This window comes from Chaetodon auriga, chromosome 17, assembly GCF_051107435.1.
Source record: "Chaetodon auriga isolate fChaAug3 chromosome 17, fChaAug3.hap1, whole genome shotgun sequence".
NCBI classification, from domain to species: domain Eukaryota; kingdom Metazoa; phylum Chordata; class Actinopteri; order Chaetodontiformes; family Chaetodontidae; genus Chaetodon; species Chaetodon auriga.
This window is the reverse complement of record NC_135090.1, coordinates 11,297,172-11,324,302: the sequence shown is the minus strand read 5'-3', so window position 1 is coordinate 11,324,302 and position 27,131 is coordinate 11,297,172. Positions and strand designations below refer to the sequence as shown.

At 44.7% G+C, this 27,131-nt stretch overlaps 2 protein-coding genes across 3 annotated transcripts; one reads left to right on the top strand and one right to left on the bottom strand.

Annotated features, from left to right (window-relative positions):
* Positions 1-593: 593 nt before the first annotated feature.
* On the bottom strand, positions 594-8,228 carry sp4 (sp4 transcription factor). 2 transcript variants are annotated; one of them, XM_076754757.1, is made up of 7 exons: positions 7,614-8,228; positions 7,266-7,336; positions 5,932-6,288; positions 4,637-5,840; positions 4,063-4,261; positions 3,297-3,496; positions 594-2,982 (listed from the first exon to the last, which is right to left on the bottom strand). In XM_076754757.1, exons 1-7 carry the CDS (start codon positions 7,618-7,620, stop codon positions 2,711-2,713), a joined length of 2,310 nt encoding a protein of 769 aa, XP_076610872.1. In that variant the 5' UTR covers positions 7,621-8,228; the 3' UTR covers positions 594-2,710. The 2 variants fall into 2 exon arrangements, with proteins under 2 accessions (XP_076610872.1, XP_076610871.1); XM_076754756.1 differs by having other exon boundaries at positions 5,923-6,288; positions 7,614-7,755.
* A 16,501-nt stretch (positions 8,229-24,729) lies between these two features.
* sp8a (sp8 transcription factor a) lies at positions 24,730-26,783 on the top strand. Its single transcript, XM_076755078.1, has 2 exons — positions 24,730-24,821; positions 25,351-26,783. Exons 1-2 carry the CDS (start codon positions 24,735-24,737, stop codon positions 26,584-26,586), a joined length of 1,323 nt encoding a protein of 440 aa, XP_076611193.1. The 5' UTR covers positions 24,730-24,734; the 3' UTR covers positions 26,587-26,783.
* Positions 26,784-27,131: the final 348 nt, after the last annotated feature.

Sequence of the window (27,131 nt, the reverse complement as noted above, 5' to 3'; positions counted from 1 at the left end):
TTTTATCGCTCTCATTTTTCTTGGTCAGAATCTGCCCCGTGTGTCATTTAACACCCAAAGTGCTAAAAAAAATAATAATAATGGAGTCAAAACTTCAAACCTCTGTCCTCATTCTGATACTTGAAAGTACATTCATCTCCTTTTCTGACCTCCAAAACTCCCCAAAAACACCTGAGGGTGTAGGTTTAGGAGTTTCTGAAGTGCTTCAAAGGTGTGACATGTCAAAGGTATGCACGAGCTGCCTACTGCTTTTTGTAAACTAGGTGACCTTGTGGTGAACTCTCACGAGCTCCTCTTTGATCGTAGCCGAGTTGGACTTGTGGTGTTTTGTCGATCATGTTTTTTTGACAATTTATGGCCTCATTTTCCATCTATGCAAACCAAAAAAGCCAAGCAGTCAAAGCAGCTGTTTTTTTTTGTTTTTTTTTAAGTGGTAACACTTTGTTCTGTCACTGAACGGTCATAGATTTGATCCTTGCAGCACTGTCAGCAGAAACCATAACTGAGGAGGAGTTCTGTGTGTGTACAGGTCAAAGTGTACCACGTGTACATGTGTATTTTCCATCTGATTGAGTAACACAAATACCAGATCGTCAGAGGGGATTTTAAGACAGTTTTAATCACTTTATTGTGTTATGCAGGCAAAGCATCTTTTCTGCTTGAAGTTGTCCTTTTTTTCTTTTTTTTTTTTTATTGACATAACACGTTTGTACAAACCAGTTTTAAAAATATCAATAAACTGGAGCCTTTGAGGCTAACCTGGCAAAAAACCCATTATCAAATGTCATGGAGACGAACAAACATCTTTAGAAAAAGATTTACAAATGAGATGTCACTACAAAATATCAAAGAAAGAAAAGTTGGTTGTCACACAAAATATTACCAAAAACATCTAAATTTGTTTGGTATCAACCTTTTCAACTTTAAACAAATAGTAACATTTTTTGCTTTCTTCTTCTTTTGTTATTTATTTTTCTCCAAAAACACGTTATGGCGCAAAGAGAAGAAGAAGAAATGAACAGCAATGGTCAGACGTAGAAAAAGAAAGCCGGAGCACGGAGAGTAAAGAAGAGAGAAGCAGCACTACGGCAAAAAACTGAAACATGCTGTACACAACCTCAGAGTCAACGCACACAAATACACGTCCAGCAAAAGGCAAATAGTACAAATCAAGGATAAATAATAAATTAGCCGTACACACTGGGGTCCTGTGTGTTAACATATTGGGGAGGGGACTTTTGAAAACAACTGATAAATTCTATAAAATGATCTTTTAATTTAAAAAGAATGTACGCACTGAACTAACACAGAGCAACACCACCAGAAAACATAATATCCACACAGCTAGATGGCCCGACCCACTCCCACCCGCAGCTCTTCCCGCTCTTCACCTCTCTGTGCTGTGGTCCGCTCTCCTTGTCACCCCCTAATGATGCAGGAGAGCCCTCCCTCCCCTCTGTCTCCACCAACCCAACTCCGACGTCCCCTCTGTACGACAGCTTGTGTTAAGGCAATTGCGGTACATCGGTGGCGTTGCAGGGTCGGAGGTGGAGAGGGGCGGTTGCCAGAGCACAGGAGGCAAAAAGCAACGTCGGTGAAGGCGCTGTCGTCTGACGAGTCGGCCGTTACGTCTGCCGGGTACCGCCCGATGGCCGTCATCTCACTGGATGGACTGTGTCGCTAAAGCCACCCCGTGGTGTCTGCAGAGTAACCGGCTTTGGTCAGATGACAGCACAGCTTTCACGCGTTTTCCCGAATCTTCGAGCGAACTGGCTTGTTTTATCAACAGAGAAAAGTTCCCCTGACAATGTAAACATGGTTTCACTAGGATTGTCATTATAGTATTGCTTTCACTACACAAACAAAGTTGTAGAAAGCTAGATTGTTTTTTTTTCTATAGAAACCTTTCTTCTAATGGCCACTGCGCCTCAATAGGAATGCATTATTTATAAATCTTTTTATATGTGCTTTTCTTTTTTTTAGAATCACCCCCCCCTCTTCTTCCATAACAGTTTATCCGTTGACTGGTCTCAAAGGAATCAACACCTGAATCTGATCTGAGGACTAAACCTGAACCATGAATAAAACTCAAATTAGGTAGATCCTCTCCATGACAGCATGGGAATTCAAACACACACGCTCATTCATGCAGGTCACAAATACACATACACACACCATCCCAAGGCTGCCCTTTGCTCTGTCACTGCTCTGCAACAGTCCTGTACCATGATTGACCCTCAGCGCTGTCTGACAGGTATGAAACAGGAACACAACTTTGTGCATAGAGTTAGATTCTGTTGCGATTAGGAAAATGTATCTCGATGTCGGATGGTTTTAGATTCAGCAGGTCCCCCTGTCTTGTGCTAATCTAGACACTACTTACATTCCTTTCCTCACCAGGCGTGGAATTATTATAGATTCTTTTCATAAATGCCAAACTAATCTTTCATACCTTTAGACAAAATTTTTGTTACTATATCTGTTAGTTTTTTTTAGATTGTGAAGTTTATATTTTTTCGGTTTCTGTTCATTGCATGATCCCGTCTCTTTTGAGTCCCTTTTCATGAGAGAACATTTTCAAAATGATGTCAAATTAAAAGTTTCAAAAGAAAAGAACAAGAAAAGAAAGAGTCGCCACCCTCACAGTCCCTGCAAAGACTCCCAAAAAAACAGGAAGTCAGCCTTCCGCAAAGAGGCAGAAGTCAGTTGCCTATTCAAACTCCTCCTCTTCCTCCTCCTCCTCCTCCAGGTGATTAGAGGTGGTGGGTGTGGCGGGGGCAGAGTCACGCGAGAGGGTCGCCACAGCAACAATCTGAGGGGAGGCGCCCAGGCCTTCGGGGGCGTCTTCCTCCATGTCATCAGTGGTGATGATTGCCACTGCAGCTCCGCCCTTCTTGTTCTGGTGGGTCTTGATGTGCTTGGAGAGGTGGTCGCTGCGCATGAAGCGTTTGGAGCATTCGGGACACTCGAAGCGCTTTTCTCCTGGAGGGGAGAAGACAAAGAAATGGAGGGAAATAAGTTAAGAAAGGACCCATGCCTCTCTCCAGACACTTCCCAGTTGTGTGCCGTCTTGTGAGCTTCGCTAATTATTCTAACTAAATATGTGCATAGCTGCTGGGAAGAGGAATAACCTGAATGAAGTAGTGAACGAGACTACGTTTCCAGGCTAAGATTAATTCATGATGTAAACAAGCTAGTTTGGTACTGGACTGATAAAATGCTCTCAAGCCCCCACCCCGCCAACGTGACCAGAGTGACCCGCACTGCCAGTCGACATCCCCCCGTGTGTTTCCTACCTGTGTGTGTTCGCCGGTGTCTCTGCAGCTCGTCGCTCCTGGTGAACCTCTTGCCACAGAAGATCCAGTTACAGACGAAAGGCCTCTCGCCGGTGTGCCAGCGCAGGTGGGCCCTCAGGTGGGACGTCTTGCCGTACACCTTCCCACAGCCCTCCATATGGCAGATGTGCTGTTTCTTCTTTGTGGGGTCGCCGCTGTTCCTGCAACACGCACTCGAGTTAGAGGTGAACTGGAGGCAGCGTGTTTTTTTTGGCTTAGGACTTTTAAAAATGGACTCATTGTGGTGATGTATTCCAGCAAAGCCGAATACATTTGACTGGTCGCTGAATATTCTCAGTGTATGTTTTGGGTGCCAGCTCCTCATCACGATGTGAATTGTTGGGCAGTGAGAGGTCGGCTCTCTCACTTTAGGATACAAGCTGCACTGTGTTCTGACCATCTGTCAAACCATTTCTCCCACCACGACGTGACGGTCATCAATAATTTTGGAATAATCATAAAAATTTAAACGTAAGTCTGTAAATCGTGAAGACATGGCTGAAATTTCTGATGCACAATCAATCAAATTTAGAGATATTTGTATTTTTGCATGAAACTTGTTGCCTGGTGTATGATGTATGATCTGACAAATTGTTTGTCTTGAAATACTGTATATTCAAAGCTAATATTTAATATGTAAAAGGAGAGCCAGTAATTCCCCATATGACTACATGTTTAACCCTGCTTCTTCCTCCTGCATGCTGCTGTCTTTCTAAAGTGTTCATACCTTCCTTCTCCATCCCTGCAGTTTGGACAAGAGCAGGCGACGCGGCGGAGCCTCTTGCTGGGCGGTCCCTCCTGGTCTGAGGAACTCTGTACGGAGCCCAGCTGGTCTGGACTCATCGATGAGCCTGAAGCCACGTTGCCAACAGTCACTGTCACTGGAGACGACTGAACTTTGACCCCATCCTGACCCTGTGGTTGACCTGACAGGTGATTGAAAAAGGCAAATTGTGTTAACTTCGGAATCAAAAACCAGTGCTGTGTTGTCTGTGGGGTAGTCTGACAATAGAAAGAGCTGCAAAAGCAAGATCCAGAGAAGTCTTGAATACGGTGTTGGATATACCATTTGACTGAACCAGCAGGACATCCTGGTATAGTTTAACTTTGAATGGTAAATGTACATTATGAAGTACTGCACCACACAAAACAGGAAAGCCGTTAGAGCTTCATATTTCATCAGTAACTAATAATGCTTCCTCTGCCCAACCGCATCGCTTTAATCACACTTTTGTTTAGAGTGATGAATGGCTCCATAATGGTTTCGTCACTTCACTTTCATGACCTTAGTGTGCCCTTACCCTGTAGACCAGTAATGGTGAGGGGAACGCCCTGCACTTGAACCCCAGCAGTGCCCAGCCCTGCGATGCTGACTGTCTGTACCCCAGACCCAGGGTTGATCTGTGCTGCACTCAGCGTCAGGGGAGCTCCACTCAGGGAGACCAGCCCTCCGCTCCCCACTGTCGTCCCACCGGCCACCGGGGCCAGTGTTAGCTGCTGTGGCATGGCCGCCCCAAGGCCTCCCTGCAGGGAAACTCCACCAGGAAGCTGCAGCGTTTGCCAGGTGATCTGCCCAGACGGGGACAGGGTTGGGGTCCGAATAAGGACCTGGGCTGGGTTCTGGAAGGCCTGGATGGGCTGCAAGGTTTGTCCTGGGGCCAGCTGGAGGGTCTGAATGTGCTGAGGTTGCTGTTGGCCCTGAGCCTGACCCTGACTCTGAGCCTGGGGCTGCAGCTGGATCTGCTGCACCAACTGGTGCCCCACCTGGCCCACGATCACCTGCTGGATGGTTCCTGCTGTATCTGTCTGGCTCTGCAGCCCGTTGGCCTGGTTCTGGTTTTGAGAGTCCGCCTCACTGCTCTGCACTTGGGTGTCAGCTGGTGCAACCTCCGATCCAACAGAAACCATTTGCGTCCCATCAGACACGCTGTCACCTTCGACTACTGCCGTGGAGCCAGTTGATGGTGTAGCAGGAGCTGCCCCAGACACCGCTGTTGTCACCAGCTGGTTGCCATTGGCAACAGAGAATGTGCCATCTGCTGATTGGATGAGCTGCACAGCTCCGCCCCCTCCAACATTATTTATCACGGGCAAAGCCAGGGTCATGCCACCGAGATTTATGGGTACAGTGGTCATAACAGGAGTCTGGGAGCCCTGCAGAGTCTGCAGCTGCAGTGGAAAAGACTGCGCAGGGCGGATCTGCAGCGGGACCGTCTGATTGGCTGTACTTGTCAGGATGGCCTGCTGGTTGGCTGGCTGGAGGATAGCCTGGGTCTGGCTTGGACTCTGGGTCTGGATGAGCTGGACCTGTTCCGGTAAAGCCCCGATGGAGGCTGTCTGAGCTGGGCTGATATGGATCTGCTGTCCATCTGCGGTCTGCAGGTGAGGGATGACCTGATACTGGACCCCGCCCCCGGCATTGGGCAGGTTCTGAACCTGGATGATCTGGAACTGCTGCTGTTGCTGATTGGCTGCGACACTGTTGGTCCCACCTACTGGCTTCACCTGCCCAAAAGGTAAGGAGCAGTGATACAGTTAAGAAGACAAACACTGACAGAACAGACAACAAAACCCACTGCACCCTCACCTCCTTTACCTTGCGTCCACCAGGTGAGCTGTCATTAGCCACGGTGGTGGCAACCGTCACGGCAACAGGCTGATTGGTGTTTTCCTTGGCCATAGTAGGTGCTGTTGTAATGATCTGCCAGCCGTTCCCCGTGAACTGAGCTGGGACCAGTTCCAGCTGCTGGGGCACGAGAGCCTGACCTCCAGCTGTGTCCACCACTATCTGACCCTGGAGCTGACCTGCCTGCAGCTGGATCTGACCAGCCTGGACCTGGATCTGCTGGGCCCCCGCCTGGGCCTGGGCCTGGGCCCCCTCCGGTCCCCCCTGCCCTCCGATCTTACTGCAGGTGGCCGCTAGCAGAGCCAACGGAGAGGGCTGAGAGGAATCCTGGCGGAGACGGGGAAGGAGAGAGGGCGGGGGAGGGATGGAAGGGAGGGGCGGAGAGAGAGAGACGGTTAAACAGGAGAGACGAGGGACAAGCCAAAGGCAACACACATTAAGAGCTCATATACATACACAAACAAGAAAGTACAGCATAAAGTTAAAAAAAGTCAAAAGGGAAGGGATGAGCAGGTATCACACAATGAATACTTTAGAAGAATGAGGAGGAAGAGTAAAAGAGCGAGGGGTGGGGAAAAAAACATGGTGCAGAAAAAAGAAAGACAAAAAGCTGAGAGAGAGAGAGAGAGAGAGAGCTGTCAGTGGAAGTGGGCGGTATTACAGGAAGCGAGTGGGTGGGCGTGTGAGAACCACATTTCTCTTTTCTCAGAACACTGGAGGAAAATGCCGCCTTCTCTCTCTCTCTCCTCCCTTTCAAAGGAACTAGGTCGCAGGCAAATTTTAAATGCTATACACCTCTCAACACAGCACGGAAACAGCCTAGATTCTGTAACAAATACAACAGCATGGAATAACGGAGCGACAATGCCTGTCGAACACATTTAACAACAAAATATGTACTGGCGAATAGCTGCCTGGCTGAAATTCATCTCCAAGATATATACAACCTATAAAAAACAGCTAAAAATAGAAGCTCCACAGTCGTGGAGTCACATACCAACGCTGCAGGTCTTCAAAATAAATCCATATGCAGAATTAAATCATTCTGACCCTAATTCAAACAGACAATTCAAAAGTACAGTGGCTGAAGTGTGACAGCCATATAAGCCTGTTCAAGAAGCTCTGGGCTGGCTCTCAGCAGGGCTGCACAGAAGCAGGAAGTGGAATTCACCAGAGAAACGCCCCCAGAGGTGTCTGGCTGGCTGGGAGGGAGGGAGCACATTTCTGGCCTGCAGGCTAGGCAAAAGTAATGAACTATGATAATAGCTTATTTCATATTTATTTTTAATGTTTGTTTTTTTTACCTGTGATCCAGAACTTTTCCCCTTTTTAGATGCTTTCCCTCCTTCAGTTCCAGATGATTCCTTCTTCGAGTCTGTGAAAAGAGAGTCCAGAGTGAGAATATTTCCAGCTATATTTTCATCATATGAGTATTTCTGAATAGTGCAAAGTCCCAGGATGAGGCACAGTCATTTAGACACCAAGTGGGCCAATTAAAATCTGATCATGATGAAGATATAGCATAACAAAGGTGATCAATAAAGGTAGAGGAGAAACCAGTAACCTCATCATCAATATCAAAGGGGCTTGGAGCCTCCTATCTGTCAGACAGAGAGAGAGGGGTGGAGACGGAGAGGGGGGAGGGTACCTACCACTCATAACGCATTAATATACCGAGAGGGAGAGGGTGTAGTTCACGGTAGAAGGCCGGCCGGGTACAGAGGCGGAGGACGGCCTATATGTTCGGCGCTGGGCCGTGGCGGATCTGCCCGTTTGACGAAACCACCCACCGGCCAGGAAGGGCGGTGCCAAGCGCAGGCAAAATCAAGCGGACCTAAATAACGGAAATAACGGAGAACACAGTGACCGTCCCCGGCCCGTCGGCCCCCTCGCAGCCCCGTCGTACGTCTCTTTCACCGGATAGCCAGTCCATAAACGAGTAAAATAGCGCTTGTCAGAATGATATCCACAGAGGAGTTGGCAGTGTGTGACCGTAGAGGCCCACCCACTTCCATTTAAGCATCAGGACAACACCCTCTTCGCTGCTCCTGCCTGTCGCCGCCGTTTCTCACGCCGCGCGACGCGGGGACGCCTCGTCGCCGTCCGTCGTGCACCGAAAACAAACCGTCACCAGTGTTTGTATTTTACGCGTATTCCCTTTTTTTCGTGCACAATTGATTTTTTTAAGGGGGAGATACGGGGAGATAGCTGTGGCTTTTGTGGGCGGACGCGCTCCTCCCACATATTCAGATTGGACGACGGGGCTCGGCGTGCGAGGGTCGAGATGGGAGTTGTATTTTGGTGAGGCCTCGCCTTCTCGAACTGGATTGGGCGGCCGGGACTACAGCTCCCATGATGCTGCGGCGCGCGCTGGAGCGGCGGTGTTGGTAGTCATGTTGGTGTGAGAGCGAGAGGGAAGGGCGGTGACTTCTGTGTTGTGGGGGTTGGGCGAACGGGAAAGGGAGGCGTGTGTGTGCGTGCGTGCGTGTTTATTTCCACTTTCTCTACACTGTGGTGTCAGAGGGTGACAGTCCTGGTGAAAAAAAAAGAAAAGAAAAGATAAGCAGTGGAACTGAAGTCATTTAGTCATTTTATTAGCCTACAGTGGAAAGCAGTTTAATCGTAAATAATGTTTCCTCTGTCCTGACATACTTTTATTTATGTGCCTCGTATCTTTTCCCCATCAATCTCTGTTCCACTTTTAATGCCATTAGTAGATTGACAGAAAATTAACTGACAACTGTTTTAATAAAGATTCATCATTTAAAATATATGTCAAGCACAAAACGCTGTTTCAAATAGGCGAATATGAATGGAAAAAAATCACCGGTCCACCTTCTCCAAAGTGAATATAAACTGGCTTTCTCTGTCTTCAGTGATATTAAACTGAATACCTGTTGGGTTTTGCACGTTTGATTGGACAAAGCAAGACACTGGATAAGATCAGTTTATGAAATTGTCGATTTTCTGACATTTTATAGTCTAAGCGATTAATTAATTAATTATCAAATAATCATTATTTATTATTCCTTCACTTGTCCTTGACATGTCGACCTGTTCTATTCTTCACAGAATATTATTTTATTCAGATTATACAAGTAATCCAGCCTGTTTATGCAAAACGCAGGTGTAGGCCTAGTTAATTATGTGAAATCTAAAACTAAGCTTCCCCACATAAATATTTCGCAATAAAACTGACTTTGCTGCAGTTCATTTAATGCATGTGTAGAGGACTCGGTCCAAGGGTTGAATCATGGGTATGCAGCAGGAGAGGAGCAACAGAGAACATAACTGAGAAAAGTCATTTGTTGCAGGAGTCGCAATCACACAGAGAAGTTTCTTGTTTCTGTACCAGTCTGGAACAGAAGTCATGCCTCCCACCCACGCACCAAAACCTCTTTCAATCTCCCAAAGGGAAATTATGTGTTTAATTCATGCCAGCACACAGGGCTACATGTTGACGCAGCAGGCCTGCATGGTCCCAGGCAGAGGTTTACTCCTGCCTGCTTTGTCCTCTCCTTCAGAGAAACCCTCCCTGAGCGAGGAGTGACTTTAGCCAAGTGGAGTCACGGGCCTGGTTCACCAAGCAGAAAACATCATTAGCGGGCAGCCAACTGAGGATATGCCCCTGGCACACGAGGGAAATATTTAGGCTCACAGGCTGTCAGCCAAGGCGATGCTCTGCCTCACTAATGCCGTGTTTCCACTGCATGCTGCACTTCGACTTGACTCTACTACTCACTTTAACGTGAAGTCAGGAGCAAACTGAAAGTTGCTCAGTACTGGTGCAGATTTCAAGAATTCATCATGCGTCTTATCAAGACTTAATGAGTCTCAAATCTGACTCGGGGCCTAAAGAGAAATAACTGTACTGAACATGGCTGCCCTGTGGTTCCTCTGTTTCTTTTTGGTCTCAAGACTGCTAGTACTCTCAGCATGCTCCCACAGCTAAGCTACACACACACACACACACACACACACACACACACACACACACACCTGGGGTGGCCCAGAAACATACATGTAGGCCCATACACGCTCACATGCACTGTAATTACTGCGGAAGCCAAGTGCCTTATTCCCGCCCCCTGGGCCACTCGACAGGACGTTGCTAAGCAACGGGGTCTGGTCTGAAGAAGGGTTGTTGTCTGTGTGTCTATGTGTGTCTATGTGTGTGTGTGTGCGTGTGTGTGAGCATGTATGGTGGAGGTGATGGAAGTGGTTGTGGTAGAGAGGAGGCTATCTGTCCGTTATAGATAACTGTACCGTACATGACAGGCATTAATAAGCAAACAAGCACCAATATTCAGTGCTACATTATGTATGTTGCACTGAGGAAATGATGAACAGCAGCATTAATCCTCCATAAAATGTAACCTGCAGTGAGCCCACTGGAAGCAAAAGTTCTGCAAGGGCTTCACAGATTCAAGATCAGTATAGAATAAGTTTAAGATGAAATATAAATGAATGTTCCTACAGTGTGAAGAGTGAAAGCGGTTGTAATACTTATTATCCAACTGCTGCCACTAGATGGCGCCACATATCAGATGGGCCTTGACAGTGTGTCTCACAGCCTGTATACTCATACCTGAACCTTTCTCAGTATAGAAGAAATATTCAGATATTTAAGCATCTAAAAGGATAAATATCACAAGGTGAAAAAGTACTCTGCAAGTATGAGACACAACATAGACTTAAAGTTTCAATATAAAAGCACTTGTTATGCAGAATGGCCCTCTTCATTATGTACTTTATAACATATACATTCATATGATCGTGTAGCCAATCACACTGGAGCTAATTACTAGCTAATTAGCTTTTACTACTATATATAGAGAGTTAAAACAATGCATCATATTTTATAAGCTGATCATAGGTCATTAGTGTCAATATTTTCCTTTTAAATGCAGTAGCATAAAATGGAAATAGTCAAGTAGGAACAAGTGCCCCAAAAATGGGTATAAATACTTCAGTTAATGTACTTTCAGTCATTTTCTCTACTGACCTTTCAATCGACCCAACATTGCTATGACTTAGAAGGATGGAATAGAGGATAGCAGAAATATATATACAGCATGTATTACGTACTACTTCAATCCACCCCATAAGTGTAGAAATACATTAATGTCAAAAATATTGCCTACTCTCTACAGGTTAGTGTTGAAAACCAATCTGCAGGTCGAGAATGAGCAAGACCTGAGAGTTGAGTATCATCCTGGTATGAGAGGAAGTCCCCAGAATCAGCCAAAAGACTGAAAAACATCAAACTGAACATCCAAATGAGCTCATGTGTGTATTTTTGCATGTTCTTCAACCTTCACACGAAGACTGATCAAAGCTGGAATTTGTGGAATTTGCTATCAATAAACTTGCTTGTCCGCCCACACCAAAGTGGAAAAAGAGAATGATTTGGGAATAACTGTCCAGACATCAACGTTGAACTTCACTCTAATGCTGCCCCTCTGAGCGACACAGCATCACTTCAAACAGCTCTGATGGATTCGATATGTCGCTTGAAGGTGACTACATCGATTACGAAACACGAGGGCGTGTGTGTGCACAGGAATGTAAGGCTGTAATGGTACATCTACGCACAAGCTTGCTCGCATGTGTGAGTCAGTACATGCTTGCGTGCAGCTGTGTTTTTTTTTGCACGGTATCCCCAAGCCCTGTGCACACGTATGCGTAGGTGTGCGTTTGTCACACGCGGCCTCGGCGTCAGGATGTCTCCCTTTCCTAAAGGTTAAGTTGTAAAGACAGAGAGATTTATGGCTTCAACCGTGAGTTAATGTTTTGGCAGAGGCCTCTGTTGTCCTCTCTCTCTCTCTCTCTCTCTCTCTCTCTCTCTCTCTCCCTCTCTCTCTCTCTCTCTCTCTCTGTGCTGTGTGTGCGCGTGTGTGCACAGACCTGTAAAACTTGTCGACAAGTGATAACAGACATGTTTCACATAATTTTCTAGTAACAAGGCACAAGCTCTGATCATAGATAGATAGATAGATAGATAGATAGATAGATGGATAGATGGATAGATAGATGGATGGATGGATGGATGGATGGATGGATAACATGACTCTCTGTGGAGGCTGGCAGTGTCTCATAATGATAGTTGAATGATTGATGCTTCCTGATGTCTGGCTCAGGTGGAAAACAACCAGTGTGTCTCAGTGGGCGCAGTGCCAGTTCAGGGTTTGGGTGAGACATTTTAGCGCGCATGCTACAGTGTGATTTCTGGTATTATGTGATTTGTGTGTCATGTGATGTATCACTTGTTTTTGTTTTGAAAAGTAAGCCGAAGAGTGATAGTTCCAACAGAGCGGTTTCCCACCTTTTATGGCTTGAAACAAAGCCACGTCTTCGTGTTTTATTGTCAGTGCATTTAATGTGGAAGATGTCTGTGAGGTAAAAGTATCATACCAGAGATCTACTGCAGACTCTACTGATTTTTAGAGGCCTGAGGCAAGGTGGAAATGAGGGAGTTATGTGGCTCATCCAAATGGTACCAGACAGACATGTAGGAAAAGTTACCAACTCTCCAGGCAGACATTTTCCAAATATAGAAAACTGCTTGTGTGTGTGTGTGTGTGTGTGTGTGTGTGTGTGTGTGTGTGTGTGTGTATCAATTTAACAAATTCCATCAGTGCCCGAAACAAATGTGATTTGTTGTCTGGAATAATAATATATCCTTTAATGCTTGACAATAAATGTTTCTGGTCAAGTGTGTGTGTGTGTGTGTGTGTGTGTGTGTGTGTGTGACACCCTTGAAGACCCCCAAGGAGAAGAAAATTTAACCTCTCTTGATCATTTCCTTAACTTTCGTTCCAGCAAATCTAACAGCTTGTTAGATTTGAACACTCAGAAGATCCCATTCAGATCGAAATCCATCCATGTCCCTGTGACGAACTCCAAGGACAATCTGAAGACGTGTGTGTTTAGTCAGATAAGATGTCCCCTCGACCTCTTTCTGCCACTAACTTTAATGTCGAGCGGTTAAGTAATGAGTGAATCGGGGCTCTCTGCAGGGGAGGATAGTTTTAATTGGAAATGACAGTTGGCACAAATGGAGCCTTCTTCACTGAAACGATCTCAGTTTGTCAGTCCTTACTGAATTTTAATAACCTTATATGAATCACATATTTCTGCATTTGATAAAATTATACAATATCACATTTTTACACTAGCTTGGAGCTGCCCCATTAACATCTGTACAGGATAACAAGGCTTTTCAATCTCATCACTAAGTGTCCTGTGAACGCCACCTTAACCTGAGAACATGTACTGTATAATGTGGCTGAAGCTCCATTAAATGTGAAATGATTTGGTGGTTAGTCAATACTATCTTTGGGTTTCAAAATACTGGTTGCACTGAACAAAAAACTGAAGGCAATGCTTAACTGCTAACAGTGCACCAGTGTAGTGCTTACTGATGTAATGTAGGTACAAGGGAACAAGTTTTACTTTTAGAAGAGACATGCTGAGCTTGAAAAAAAATGAAATGGCCTGCAGCTTGTCATGTGATATGTAATTTTGATTGAAGCCTTTCAGTCATGTTTCTTTCCTTTACTCTTAGTGACACTGATACTGCGACAGGACATAAAATCTTGCTCAATGGCCACATCAAAAAAAAATGTTTTTCCACCTCCTGGTTACCTTACAACAATGAGCAGCATTCTGTGCAACAACACCGTCGATCCACATCAATCTGGACCACCTCAGGTATCTGACATCGGCATCTAGGTAGGCCTGCTTTACAGCATACACCGTAACATAGGGTGCAGGTCTGCAGTGTGTTCCTGACGGTTCTCTTTTGCCTGGAAGGCTGTATGTTCCAACGTAAAAACAAAAATGTTTCACCCCCAAACTTCTAAATTGTTGCTCAGTAGGTCATACTGTAATGGCAGAATAGGTACCCAGTTGTTAAAAAACTATCAGTTCCCACATTGTTACCCCCTTATTCCTGAACTTCACATCTTGTTCCCTTGTACCTTCTTGTATGTATCAGTACCAAAACATGACGCTGTATGTTAGGAAGGAATGTGCTGTACATTGTGAGCCATAACCTAAAGCATTACTCCATTTCATTATGGATTTAACAAGGCTGTGATGTACTTTTTTTTTTTTTTTTTTTTTTTGTATTTTCTTACATTTTTTGGACCAAACAATGAACCAATGATTAATCAGCAGATTTTACACTCGTTCGTTATAGCCCTGCCATCCATACTTAACACTCATTTGTTGCATTCAAGGTACAAATATGACACTAAGACTTCCTTGCACTGCAGCAATTCCTTTATCATTGACATATTCTGTTAGGAGTGAATGTGAGATATTGACTACATGACAGATAAAGGCTTTGAATGACATATATAGGTCATTTGCATGTTGAAATGCTGCTTTTCACTAGTGTGTGTGCATGACTTTAAGGACTTCAAATCCTTTCAGTGTTTACTTTTCTGTCTGCAGCTCTTTGCTCCAAAAGTGAGAACAAGAGCTGGACATAATTAGAAGTCCTGCGACTCAGAAAATGCCTTCAAAGCCTCTGCCTGAATGACCAGAATGTGCAGAATGTGTAAGCTGGCGACAACTTTGCGAGCTTGCGTGTGTCATGATGACAAAATGTGATCCTGGAGACACCAATTACAGCAGGAACTACCACAGGGGCTGTTGTGAATACTTGTGCATGTCTGTATGTCTGGCTGCTTGTGGCCAGACTTTGTCAACACAAAAGCATCACAGTTGTGCAAGATGCAGTTATGAAACTTCACAGGTGTGTAATTGAGATTAAAATGAAGGCTGAGTTTGAAAATAGGTCTGGTGGGAACAAAGGCGCCAGAAGTAGGACCACTGGCCCCCCACTTCATGCCCCTGGCCCACATTCGTTTTAAGTTGCAGATCAATGTATCCCAGTTTCTATCCCTGCAATCCACTTTAAGACATCAGGTAAAACAGGGTTAGGGTTGGGGTTAGGTTCTTCACAGTGTGTTTCTGACGGCTTCTACTTTAGGGGACAAATTTCAGACTAAAGACCAGTTTATTGGGGACAAAAGAGATTATTTGCCTCTCCCCTTAGTCCACTAGTGCATATGCACCAAGAGAAGGGAAAAGTCAACCTGCGGTCAGCCTCTAGAGAGGTTCAGAGGTCATGACAGAGAGCTCCTGAGGACAGGAGATGAGTTGCTCTAGGTGTAACATCATTATAGGAAAGATAGGAACGAAACCTTGAACTGAGACTCAACTCTGACTTGAGCTGTGACCCCATAAATCATACATTAAGCTCAAGATTTAAATGTAGTTGAAAATTTATAATGACTGATTCTGCCGTCGGCAAACATGGCAGTAAAATGCACATTTACACTTTGAAATGATCCAGAATTAGAGGTTGCAAAAACAAATTTCCAACAAACGTTTAACTGTATTTTGTAAGAATAACAAGATTCCCAGTGATGCGTTTTATAGGTCAAGGCACTGAAACCTTGTCTCTTTGTTCACGAGGGCCAGGTATGCACAGCAGTTGTTGAGAAATGCTTTCGAAAAAGAAATGTGCTCTCCATTATCTCAGCTGTTTCACCGTTATAATTTCACAACACAAATGCAGCTGAAGTCAAAGATGCAGAATAAAGCTGAATTGAAAGACTATTAAAAAGGATGGGACCCATGCTGTGCTTTCAGACAGTGTGCAAGCGTGTGTTTAAACAGTCTCTTTGAAGCTAAATGTGAAATGATTAAGTCCGCTTAGAAGTCTGTGCGCCTCTCCGCTGTGTGTTTGTGCGTGCGTGCATGCACCTCTTTGAAGGGGCTGCTCTTGCATGAGTTCAGGAAGACCTTTACAGCAGTGCTAAGTGGAGGGTGCAGCACATCATAAAGATCCAAGATAAGTGTGTAAATGTGTATGTGTGTTGTTCAGTGCAGGACTTGACATGACTTGCGGGCCTGGTAGAGCTGACGCCAAGCCCTTGTTTCTGGCTGTCTGTGTATGACAGCCCAGAGGCAGTGCATGTGTGTGTGGTTAGGTGGGAAAAGAAGCGTTTCATGTTTGACGGGAACCATCAATAAAACAGCAACCATGAAATCACTTCAAAACCACCTGAACCTTAGTGTGTAGGAATGTGTGTAAGAGAGTGTGTGTGTGTGTGTGTGTGTGTGTGTGCGAGAGAGAGAATGAGTGAGAGACTGAAGGAAAGCAGAGGATGTGTATTGACCTGCATTCTTTTCTTGAACCTGTTTCTCGCATCCATCCGCTTTAACCTGACCAGTGACGGTGTAGCATTGTGTGTGTGCATGTGCAGAGACGGTGAGGGTGTAACACGCACAGATAACATGTTTGATTGAAGATCGCCTGATAAAGTCTGCACATTTTCAGCCAAACCTGGGGGTGTTTTGCATTTCTTTGTGGAATAAATTAACAATTTGTTGCATGGCAATTAGCATGAAAAAGCGAGCAGCTTTTTTCCAGTCAATTTAACATCAAGCCATCTCTCAGTGCTTTCCGTAACCCCCACTCTCTTTCTGCTCCCGCAGCCCCCAAATTTTATGGCATGCATTGTGGCGAGGTGAAGCGCATTGAGTGGGAGGAGGAGCACTAGTTAACCAGGAACGTAGCATGAATAGTGTGTGTGTGTGTGTGTGTGTGTGTGTGTGTCGTATGTATCTATCTGTATGCATATGTATGTGCATCGCTGGGTGTTATTGCATGGTTTTGTGCTAAAAATGCTTTGGTTCACATAGAATGAGTCATGGTAACCCTATTCACACAGCTGAGTAGAAAACTAAAAGTCTAAAAGGCTCTTTACAGTTAAATTGCACCGGAAACATTTAAACCCTTTAAAATGTCTGAAGGTTCAGATTCTTTCAAGCATTTGAAACAATGTAGGCAAGTTAAAAATCCTAAATATTTGCTGGTGACATGTTGCATAAGATCACACAGGAAATTAGAAAGTAGAGCAGACATGCATGTGACTAAAAAAACTACTACCACACACACACACACACACACACACACACACACACATATTTTTTCTGTATATATTCTGTATATTTTACTATACAGAATGCATTACAGTATATAAGAGTTATATGCTGAAAGTAGCTGCATTGCCAGTTGTCATGTAAACTGTGAAAATAGATGTTGATGTGGTTGAAGTGGAAGTGCTGGTGGTAATTATGTCTTTTGTCCCACTTAAAGCAGCTGAAGTGTCAGTTTGCATGTCAGCCTTGATGGCGGTTGGTACTGTAGTACTTGTGTAAGAGCTTAAATGTCACCAAAGTGTTGGCTGAAGAGTTGGGACAACAGCGAGGGATCTCCAGGGGTCTACAGTTTTTTGGAAAACTTTACCATGTCATGACTAAGTATAAGAATAAAACCCTGACTGACAAATAATGGAACTTCCCTTTAAAAAAAAAAACACCCTTGCACACTCAAAGCCACACACAGTGGGCTGCCGTGACTTGTTGTCATTGAGGTAGCGAGGGGAGAAGAGACCCCTCAAACAGGCCCTCTGGTGGGGATGGGAGAGTCCACTCAATCACTACTCACCTCAGACAGACAGATGGACTGCTGGCCAATAAGACACATAAGCACACACACACTCACACGCATCTCAAAGATGACCTAGACCCCCCACGCTGAGGTAGCAGTGATCAGATGCATCAAGTCCATCCATCAAGACTGAAAGTGAAAAATGACGTCTGGAAGTGCATGATTATGCTCCTGGGCTTCTACGCATCAATCAGTGGACACACACACACACACACACACACACACACACACACACACACACACACACACACACGCATTCAACTACACGTGAAACACAGGCAAGAAGCAGAACTTGAAAAATGAACAAGAGTAAATTAATCTTCTTGTCTGAGAAGTGTGTGTGTGTGTGTGTGTGTGTGTGTTGGTGAGGAGCACAGAGAGGGATGAACAGTGTTATTGGTGAAGAGAAGAAAGATCACGGCCAGCGCAGGATTTAATCAAGGAGAGAGTGAGAGCAAGTTTGTGTACGTGAGAGTGAGTGTGGCGAGGTTTATCTGAGAGCTCGCCACTGGCTGATGCTGAGGAACATCACCAACTTCAGTGGAGGACAAAAAGTCGTGCAGAAGCTTTGAAAGAGATAAGAGAAACATGTGTGACATGTGTGGAATCACCGGCCTTTCTGTCCTTATGTCTTCACCCCTTTATCCTGATCTTCTTCTCCTCTCCCTCTCATCACCCTTCCTCCCTGGTGAGCTAAGCAGGCTGCTATTGGAGTGTGTGTAATTCGGAAATGGTGATGTTTGTGTGTGTGTGTGTGTGTGTGTGTGTGTGTGTGTGTGTGTGTGTGTTAGATATGACTGAATTTGTGTGTCAGAGCCAGCTGTGGCAAATGGACCATAATAACAGACTTTAAATGCCACATCCCTCCTGTTTATCGTGTTAACCCCTCTGACAGTCAGCACATGCTGCATGAAAGAGTGCTGCTGGTCCCTCTGTTCGTCTGTGCCGTACAGGAGAGCTCGAATAGGTTCAGAGAAGAAGAACTGAAGAGTTCACTTCCAATGAGGGTCCACACCACTCCCATATTTGTCTGTTAAATGCAAGGCGACAGTCAACAGCTGGTTAGCTTAGCTTAGCTTAGCATAAACACTTGAAACAGGGGGAAATAGCAAGTCTGACTGTTCGTTCAGTATAATAAACAAAGTGTAAATACAACAATTGTGGTTTTTCAGGATGTGATGTGCCTGACTTTTTCTTGGCACAGAGCAGTGACATCTTAATGTGTCTGCTGGTTGCCTGGCACCCTGACAATGATGACAAGACTCTAGGAAGTCACATAAGACATCTTAACTTATCCCACAATGAGCTGTTAAGGAACATACTAGTTTTAGCTCCCTTAATTAGTAAGTTATTAAGTTTGTTTACATTGCACTTTGATATGAAATGATATATTCATAGAAAATAAAATATAGAGTTATGATGAAAAAACAACAGTTCATAAATTATGTGTCCTTTAAGCTTTTATAGACCATTTTCAAATGCATATGTGTACAGTTTGAGAAGTTTGAATGTACTTACCATACCATCCCTTTCTGTTGGGTTCAACATCTCAAGTAGCAGAAATTTAAGATGTGCAACCTGTCTCCATCACATCAAGTCTGCAATAATTCTTACAAATGTTACATGATAGCGGCACGGTCAGGCTGAATGACTGCCGCTGCATCAAAGCAGATACTGGTGAAGGCTAACTGATGGTAAAACACAGAGGAAGCAGGTGAGAGAGGAGAACGAGAGGAGCAAGGCAAGTAGAAGGAGGGAGACGAATGTGCGTGAAAAGAAAAATTGTGAGGTTCTGCAAACTAATGATCATGGTGTGAAAAATGATAGCAGGTGACAGGACGGACGTCACAGTGACAAGGAAGAGTAAGATTTAAAGCTAGAGTCTGGATCCGTGCTCTCTCTTTCTGCTTTCATGAATAAAAGTGGAATATTCCTCATTTCTGTGGACATCTCATGACAACTGCAGGTTTAGTAAAAGACTCTCTAAAACTGTCTCGGAGGCAACTGTGGTAAATCAACAGGGTGCAGCGTGAGTGGGTAACAACCATTGATCTGCAATCAACACACACGCTCTGTTTGAACTGTCTTAAGATAAAGCCACCTCACAAACGTCAACAACATTTGAGGAAATCAATGCGGACTCCTCCTTCAGATGCATCTCATTAATATCTTGGCGCTCAGAAGGGCTGCTCAGCATAAATCAGCAACTTTATTGTCAGTAGTTAAGAGAGACATGACCAAAGTTGATGGAGGAGCAGAGAAACTCATAACGCAAGCAGCTTTGGTGAAGGCGCTTGTTAAGAAGATACCACTTTGTGTGCATGTGCGCGCGCGTGCGTGTGTGTGTGTGTGTGTGAGAGACAGAATTAGAGCTTTTCATCCACTCCAGTTACTAATCACAGTCTCATTCTCTCTCAGCCTGCATAATTCTCCCCCTCGCCTTTATAAATCTCTCTACGCTCCCCACCTCTTCCTCTCTTTCTGAGGGCAGAGACAGCAGATGTGTTGGCAGGTTAAATGACCTCTGTGATGTATGACTTGACAAACCGCAGGCATCCATCAACTCTAACCTAAGTGTGTGTGTGTGTGTGTGTGTGGAACAAAGAGAGAGAGAGATGCTACTCATAAAGAGCAATTTCAATTCACCTTCAGCCCAAACTTGTGCCCGACAAACCCATGAATCCATCCTCTCATTTCATGAATGAGTGTGTCTGCTGGTGTATGTAGATGTGCTGTATACATGAATGTGAATGAAGCGCTTCAACGGTGTAATTACATTGGCCAGGATTCCCTCTGTCTGATGCACTGATGAGACATGCCCCGTCTGACCCCTGCATGTGTGCGCATCACACACACAAATGAGTTTATGAGTTACTCGTTTACTCAAGTACTGCACATAAGAACAAATTTGTGGTACTTGACAACTCGAGTCTTTTCTTTTCAAAGCTTTATTTACTAGTTACTTTCCAGATGAAAGTGTCTGCATCCTAAACTAAATTTGATGCTTCATGAAAGATTAAACTACCCAGCAACTATACAACTGAAACAGTGAGTTGATTGACAGAAAATTAATTGGCAACTATTTTTCTTTGGAGAAACATTTCATGGTTCCAGCTTCTCAAATGTGAGGATTTGCTGTGTTGAAATAAAAGTTAAATAATTGATGGTTTTAAAAATGCTTTTAGGTGGTGAAGGTGTGGCTTTGGACTCCGTGTAATTGTGATAGCATTTCTCACTATTTTCAGTCACAAGGGACATTTTTATGCTTTGGGTACCTTTACTTTTAATACTTCAAGGACACACATACATGCTTTAACTTAAGTAATATTTTCAATACAGGACTTTACCTTGTAACAAAGTATTTTTAAAGAGCTGTGATGTGTTTTTACTTAAATAAAGTATCTTAATACTTCCTCCACCATTGTGTCTTTGAAACCATTTCATCTCAACATGCTAATAAAGCTCATTTGAGGTCATTTTAGAGTAACTCTCAAGGCAAGAGTGCAGATGATGCATATAGCAAAACACATGTAGAGACAGACAAAAAGAGTGAGTTTATGTGTTTGCATGAGAAAAAGAAGGGTTTCAGTACTTATTGATCCGTCGTAATTGGAGAAGAATAGAGGATCTTGTAAATCGCTTACGTGAAAGTTTTAATCGCAGCAACCTGAACACGCTCTCCCTGCTCCGCTGCCACAGTCGTCCATCAACCCCGTGCTGACAGACGGCGGACGTGCCCTCTCCACGCAGTAATTACAGGAAGCCAAGGAGGAGCTGCTCCAGGCACATCCTGGCACTCGGCTCACCTGGATGACTTTTTCCCTCTCAATTTGTTTTAGTGGTTGAGTTTAAAGGGCATCAAAAGACAAATTCAGGCAAGTCAGTCAGAGATGCTCCTCTGTGGAAAGAGCTGTGGTAAATAAACAGACTCAAAACATGTTTTCCTCTAGCACTTTTTATTTTCAGGATATTATACATTATACATTATAGATTTTAGGATTTCTGGTTTTGTGCCAGTCTACAGAAATAGTTTAACACTGTTTGTGGCATATGTTAAAACACAGCTTACTCACACAATGGGACATAAACAATTACACAAGGAAACACACCATGTTTTGAGGTTTGGAATAAACATTTATCTGTACATCTCTAAAGATACAGATGTTCAGAAGATTACATTGTCAGATCACCAACGTTTCAAGCAACCGCAGATTAGAGAGGAAGAGATCCTGTCCTCAGATGCCTCACAATATTTATTGAACGTCAGAATGAAAGTGGAAAAAAGGAACAGGAAGGCAGTGAAGCTACACAGAGACAGAGTTTCAGTTAGTTTCAGAGCACATGAAATTCACTTTCAGAGTTTGAGCTCTCATAAGATGAAGCATGAATCCTCACACCAAGCAGCCACATCACTGTCACAAACGCACCACAGAGCAGTGCAGAATCTGCCACCTATGCTTTCCCCCCTTTCTTTTACACACACTGATTGGCCTACCCCCTGGTTGTGATGAATATTTTTTGTGTCATGTTTAGCAGCTTGTCTTTTGACTCTCTGATTCTCCTGCTAATTGTCTCAGCAGGGCAGCTGACCAAGATGGCCGCCCTGCCCTCTGGATCACTGGGACTATGCTCCACCAACAAAAGAGGAGTTCAGGAAAACACCAAGGAGAAATAAAATACTTCACCCATCCCTCTCCCCGAGAAGTGCCAGTTCTCTATTTCACTCCTTTCTCTCTGCTTTTTCTGTCTCAGCGCTCACAAAGTGAGTAGAAAGCACATGACAATCTTTTTTTGTTGACGTTCGATGGCGCGTGATAATGTGGTCATTATCATCGCTAAAGGAACAGGTTGGGGCTCAGACAGGGTTTCATTGGGGGCCTTTAAGGCACACACAGACACACATACACACACACTTTCAGTGTGGGAAAAGAATGCATCTAAAAGAGGGACAGCTGTTTGGGTGGCTCATGAGGATGGCAAGATGGCCTACTGTAAACTCCCCCCGGTGCATACGGCCATGCCTCAGGCTGTGGGGGAAAGCGGGGCCCAGCAGCGTGGGACCCTGTGATTTTGTCCTGTCCACTGAGAGGTGTGTGTTAGTGCGCAGGGCCTCCCCAAATTACACCCAAATAGATTTGTGATGAACCACATTTTAATGGGATTTTGTCATAAGGAATTCTCATAACTGGCTTTTAAAAATCCAAAAACTCATAGAAAGAGTAATAACTAGCCTACAGTGAACAGCAGAAACTACAGACGCAGTAAAGCTGAGTGAAAGGAGTTTTCCAGCTGGATGGCAAACTGTGTGACACGTATAAAGGTTGTAATGCCTTCTTTTTTATTACCTCCTTCATGATACACTAATACCACACAATGCAGATACTGCACTCTGTCTTTTGATAACTGGTAATATGATAATGTAGAATGCAAGTGGAAAATGAAATGTTTACAAACAAATTGTTCTTTCAGCTTGTTTGAGGAAAATAAACTTTGTCTTGATAATTTAAAGGCCATAGTAATAATGTGGGCTATCTCTGCTTTGTTACATCTGTCTGTCCATCTAATATTGATACTGAAATGAATACAATAAATACAATCTAATACATTTAATTACGCAATTTAAAGGTATCTTAACCACAACAAATGTAATGCATTCCACTAATGTAAAAAGCTTAAGTAGCATCTATACTGAAATTTACTGAGCTAATTAGCTTTAGCAGGAGTTTAGCTGTTTTTTTTTCCTCCATTGTAACTTACTTTAGCTTCTCATTTGGCTACGTGGAATTAAAGACTGGATTTCAGAGATGTCAGTTTGTCAAAAGTAATAGTTTTTGTTGTAATTATGCTAACCAACACTCTTACCCAGCTTTATACAATTTAAAAAATATCTCCTAAAACATTTTTAAAGAATAGACAACATGAAAAACACAGATGAAGTGAACAGTTTGTCTTTACATCATTATTATCACTTGCTATCAATCAGGTGTGAACTTTGTGCTGCTGTGTGTGGTGGTGGTGGTGGTGTGTGTGTGTGTGTGTGTGCGTGCGTGTGTGTGTGTGTGTGTGTGTGTGTGTGTTGGATGAGGAATGTGATTAACTTTTCCGTCCATGTGTGTCCAGCTGACTTCATTCAGGCTGGTCATAGAACAAGAGCGATGAAGAAAGGGCAGGGAAGCAGTTAATACCAAACAAATGAAGGAAATGGATTAAACCGTGCTGTTTTATTAAATTTGAAATTCAAATGAAATGCTCCCTCTGTGGTTTTGCTCATATATTAAGAGGCTGAGGATCATCCTGGATTATTTCCAGGGTGTGCATCATCATATTGGTTAACCACTCATGATTTAAGAGGAGGGTTACCTATTTACCTGTTTGCATTCCTCACAGTGTAAACAGTCTGATCCTGACGTGTGTTTAAATGACTTACAAAACTGTTAAAGGCACAGTTGTTTTTTTTTTTTTTTTTTTTTTTTTTTTTAAAGCCGACATTTGTTTTGCGTTGAAAGAGATGAAATTGCGGAGGCAGTGGTGGTGTCCTCCCCTCCCTCCCCCAGGGCTGACTGGAAACGCCCCAGGGACAGGATGGGACGGACCGGGCCAGCCTCTCATTCATCAGCCTCTCCCTCTGCGTGGCTTCACAGCATCAGTAAAAACAACATCAGGATGTGTCGCTGAAACGAAGCTTTTCCGCCTGACACATCAGGCCAGGTGGCTTTAACCATTCAACGTCTTAAAGTGGTTATCTGCACCTAAAAACACACTGACACTCATTTGTTTAAACTGGCCCCTCGATCTGGAAAGAGTTCTTCAAACGTCATCTTTTTTTGCTATTTAATTAATCACTACAGTGACACTGACCCCTGGGGGCCTTCATTTGCCTGGTTCATAATGCAAATAAGTAAATAAAAAGTTTCTGGCATAACCGAATAAAAACTTGATAATAACTGCTGACAGCAGCAGTTGTCCATTTAGTCCAGTTTTCTGATTAACCAGCATCGTTCTGGTCAAACAGCTCCACCGATTTTCCCCTCTTTTGCTTTATTTTGTCTCTCGCTTGTAATTTGGAGTGAGCGCGCCGCTCGCGAGACCTCACGGCTAAAATTTACGACGACCTCGAGCGCAAATGTTAGGCGACGATCTGAGGACGGTGTCTGATTGGTCTTCGGGCTCTCAGCGGCACTTCAAAGCCAGGAAGAAGGTACAACTAGAAAAGCAGTCGGAGGGGAAACAGACTCCTCGCATGCAGTCACCGGGAGCGCACACACACAGACACACACAGTCAGCCGAAGATATCACAGGAAAGACCATGGCTGCTACACTGCTAGGGGTAAGTTCGCCTCTCTATGTGTTTGCTGAGACATTTTTTCAAGCCGTTGCTAAAATATTGGCGTAATATGGAGATAATATCCATACAGGGTGTTCATTCGGTGTGTCTGTCGTATTCAGGCAACACAATTAACTTCAGACTGAGTCGCTGTAATATCCAGTATTCCCATGATAATGTCATAACTGACAATATGTTAAATTACAAGTGCATGCTTGTAAAATGAAAAGAAGGTGCTTTTTTTTTAATTTTAGAAACCCTCTCACTATAACGTGATTCATGTAATGACGGTTAAGTAATGGAAGAAGTTTACCTGCTGCAGTGTCGGTGCTGTTGGACACCTTCCTCCATTGCCTCCGGTTGATCCACGCCAGAGGCGCATTGTTTTTAAAGCTCACGTTATTAATGCATGACTTGAATCTGTGGGCAGGTGACTAACAAACTAGATTTACAGGCTATCTATGCTTTGCGCGTCTTTACGCACGCCATGTTTTGCCATGACTCTGGAGTGACGGCCCTGTGTTCCCCACAGGAGGAGCCCCGGCTAGGCAGCACACCGCTGGCCATGCTGGCCGCCACCTGCAGCAGAATCGGTGACCCCAGCTCTTCGTGCTCCCCCGCTCTGTCCGATGGAGCACCGGGGCTCGTCGGGGGCTTCCGGCCGTGGAGAGGGGGCGCCCCGGCCGCCAGCAACCTGGGTGCCTGCCTCACTTCGCTCGGGGTTCCCTCTGGAAACTCCAGGAGTAACTGCACCGGATTAACGGAGACTTCCAGCGCTTTCTCGGTGACCACTGCCAACTCTCATTTTGGAAGTGATTATTCGATGTACCAGACTGCTGTGTCATCAGACAACACTGTTCCCGATCCCGCTCACGCACAGCGGTCTGTGTTTCTGACCAAATTCCCCTCCTCAGTGGAAGGGTTAGCTGGGGTATATCCGAGGATGCACACGCATCCCTATGAGTCACTGTTCAAGCCAATGGGAGATGTCAGTAACGGGACCGCGGCTTGGTGGGACATGGGAACCAACTGGGTTGACGCACAGAGCCCGGCCGGGTTGTCCTCTCCTCTGAGCGGCTACAACAGTGACTACAGCCCCGCCTTCGGCCCCGGTGCCTCTCAGCACCTGCTCCCCGCCACGCAGCACCTGTTTGACGGCTTTAGACCTCCTGTCCATGCTCCATACACAGAGTCTACGACGACGGGCGCACCTGCGCTGACAGGAAACCCCATCGTTTCTCTGCCCGCATCTTCCCGCTCCTCGTCACGGCGGTACTCCGGCAGAGCCACGTGCGACTGCCCGAACTGCCAGGAGGCGGAGAGCCTTGGCCAGGGGGGCACGAGTCCGCGGCGGAGGGGCTTGCACAGCTGCCACATCCCGGGTTGTGGTAAAGTTTACGGCAAAACCTCTCACCTGAAGGCTCACCTGCGCTGGCACACCGGGGAGAGGCCGTTTGTCTGCAACTGGCTCTTCTGCGGGAAACGCTTCACGCGCTCCGACGAGCTCCAGCGGCATTTGCGCACGCACACCGGGGAGAAACGATTCGAGTGTTCCGTGTGCCACAAACGGTTCATGCGCTCCGACCACCTCAGCAAGCACGCGAGGACGCACGGCGCGGATGGCTCAGAGGATGTCGGGGATCCGGGACCCGGCAAGGGAAACAGCGACACGGACAATAGCCTGTCTGGTAGCCCGAGCCAGTCACCCGGGCTTCACGTGCGTGAGGGAGTCCCCCAAACCACCAAGGGACAGAGTGCTGTGGAATAATTTACAAAGTTGAACACTAACAACGCAACACGCGGGCATTGCTGACACTGTACCAGCCTGTACGGAGTGTGTTTTCTTGGACACTTTTTAACTGAAATGGCACTTTATGATGAACCTCAGCTGTGGATGAACACTGTGTCCTTACCTCATCTATGTTATTTGTTGCCTTCTTTTAAAATAAATTTTTACTCTACAGTTGATCAGGCTTGTGTTATTTGAAGACGTGTTACATGCGCCTAATTTATTCAAACAGTAGTTTTTGTTTGGAATTAAACAACTAGCCTGCCATATCATTCTGTGGGTTATTTTCTTGACATCATGGCGATCGATTTTAATTTAAAGTTATGCCATATTGATATAGGTTATTTTAAATATGACTGGTTTACAAGACTAAATCGTTCTGATTATTCTCCACTATGAAATCATTAATAATAAGGCGTTTGATTTAGCTTAAGCAGTTTTTCTTCAGAATTTATGACTTCAGTAATTTATTTGACGACTTCAAATATAAAACAGTATATAAGGTATTATCTACCATGACTATT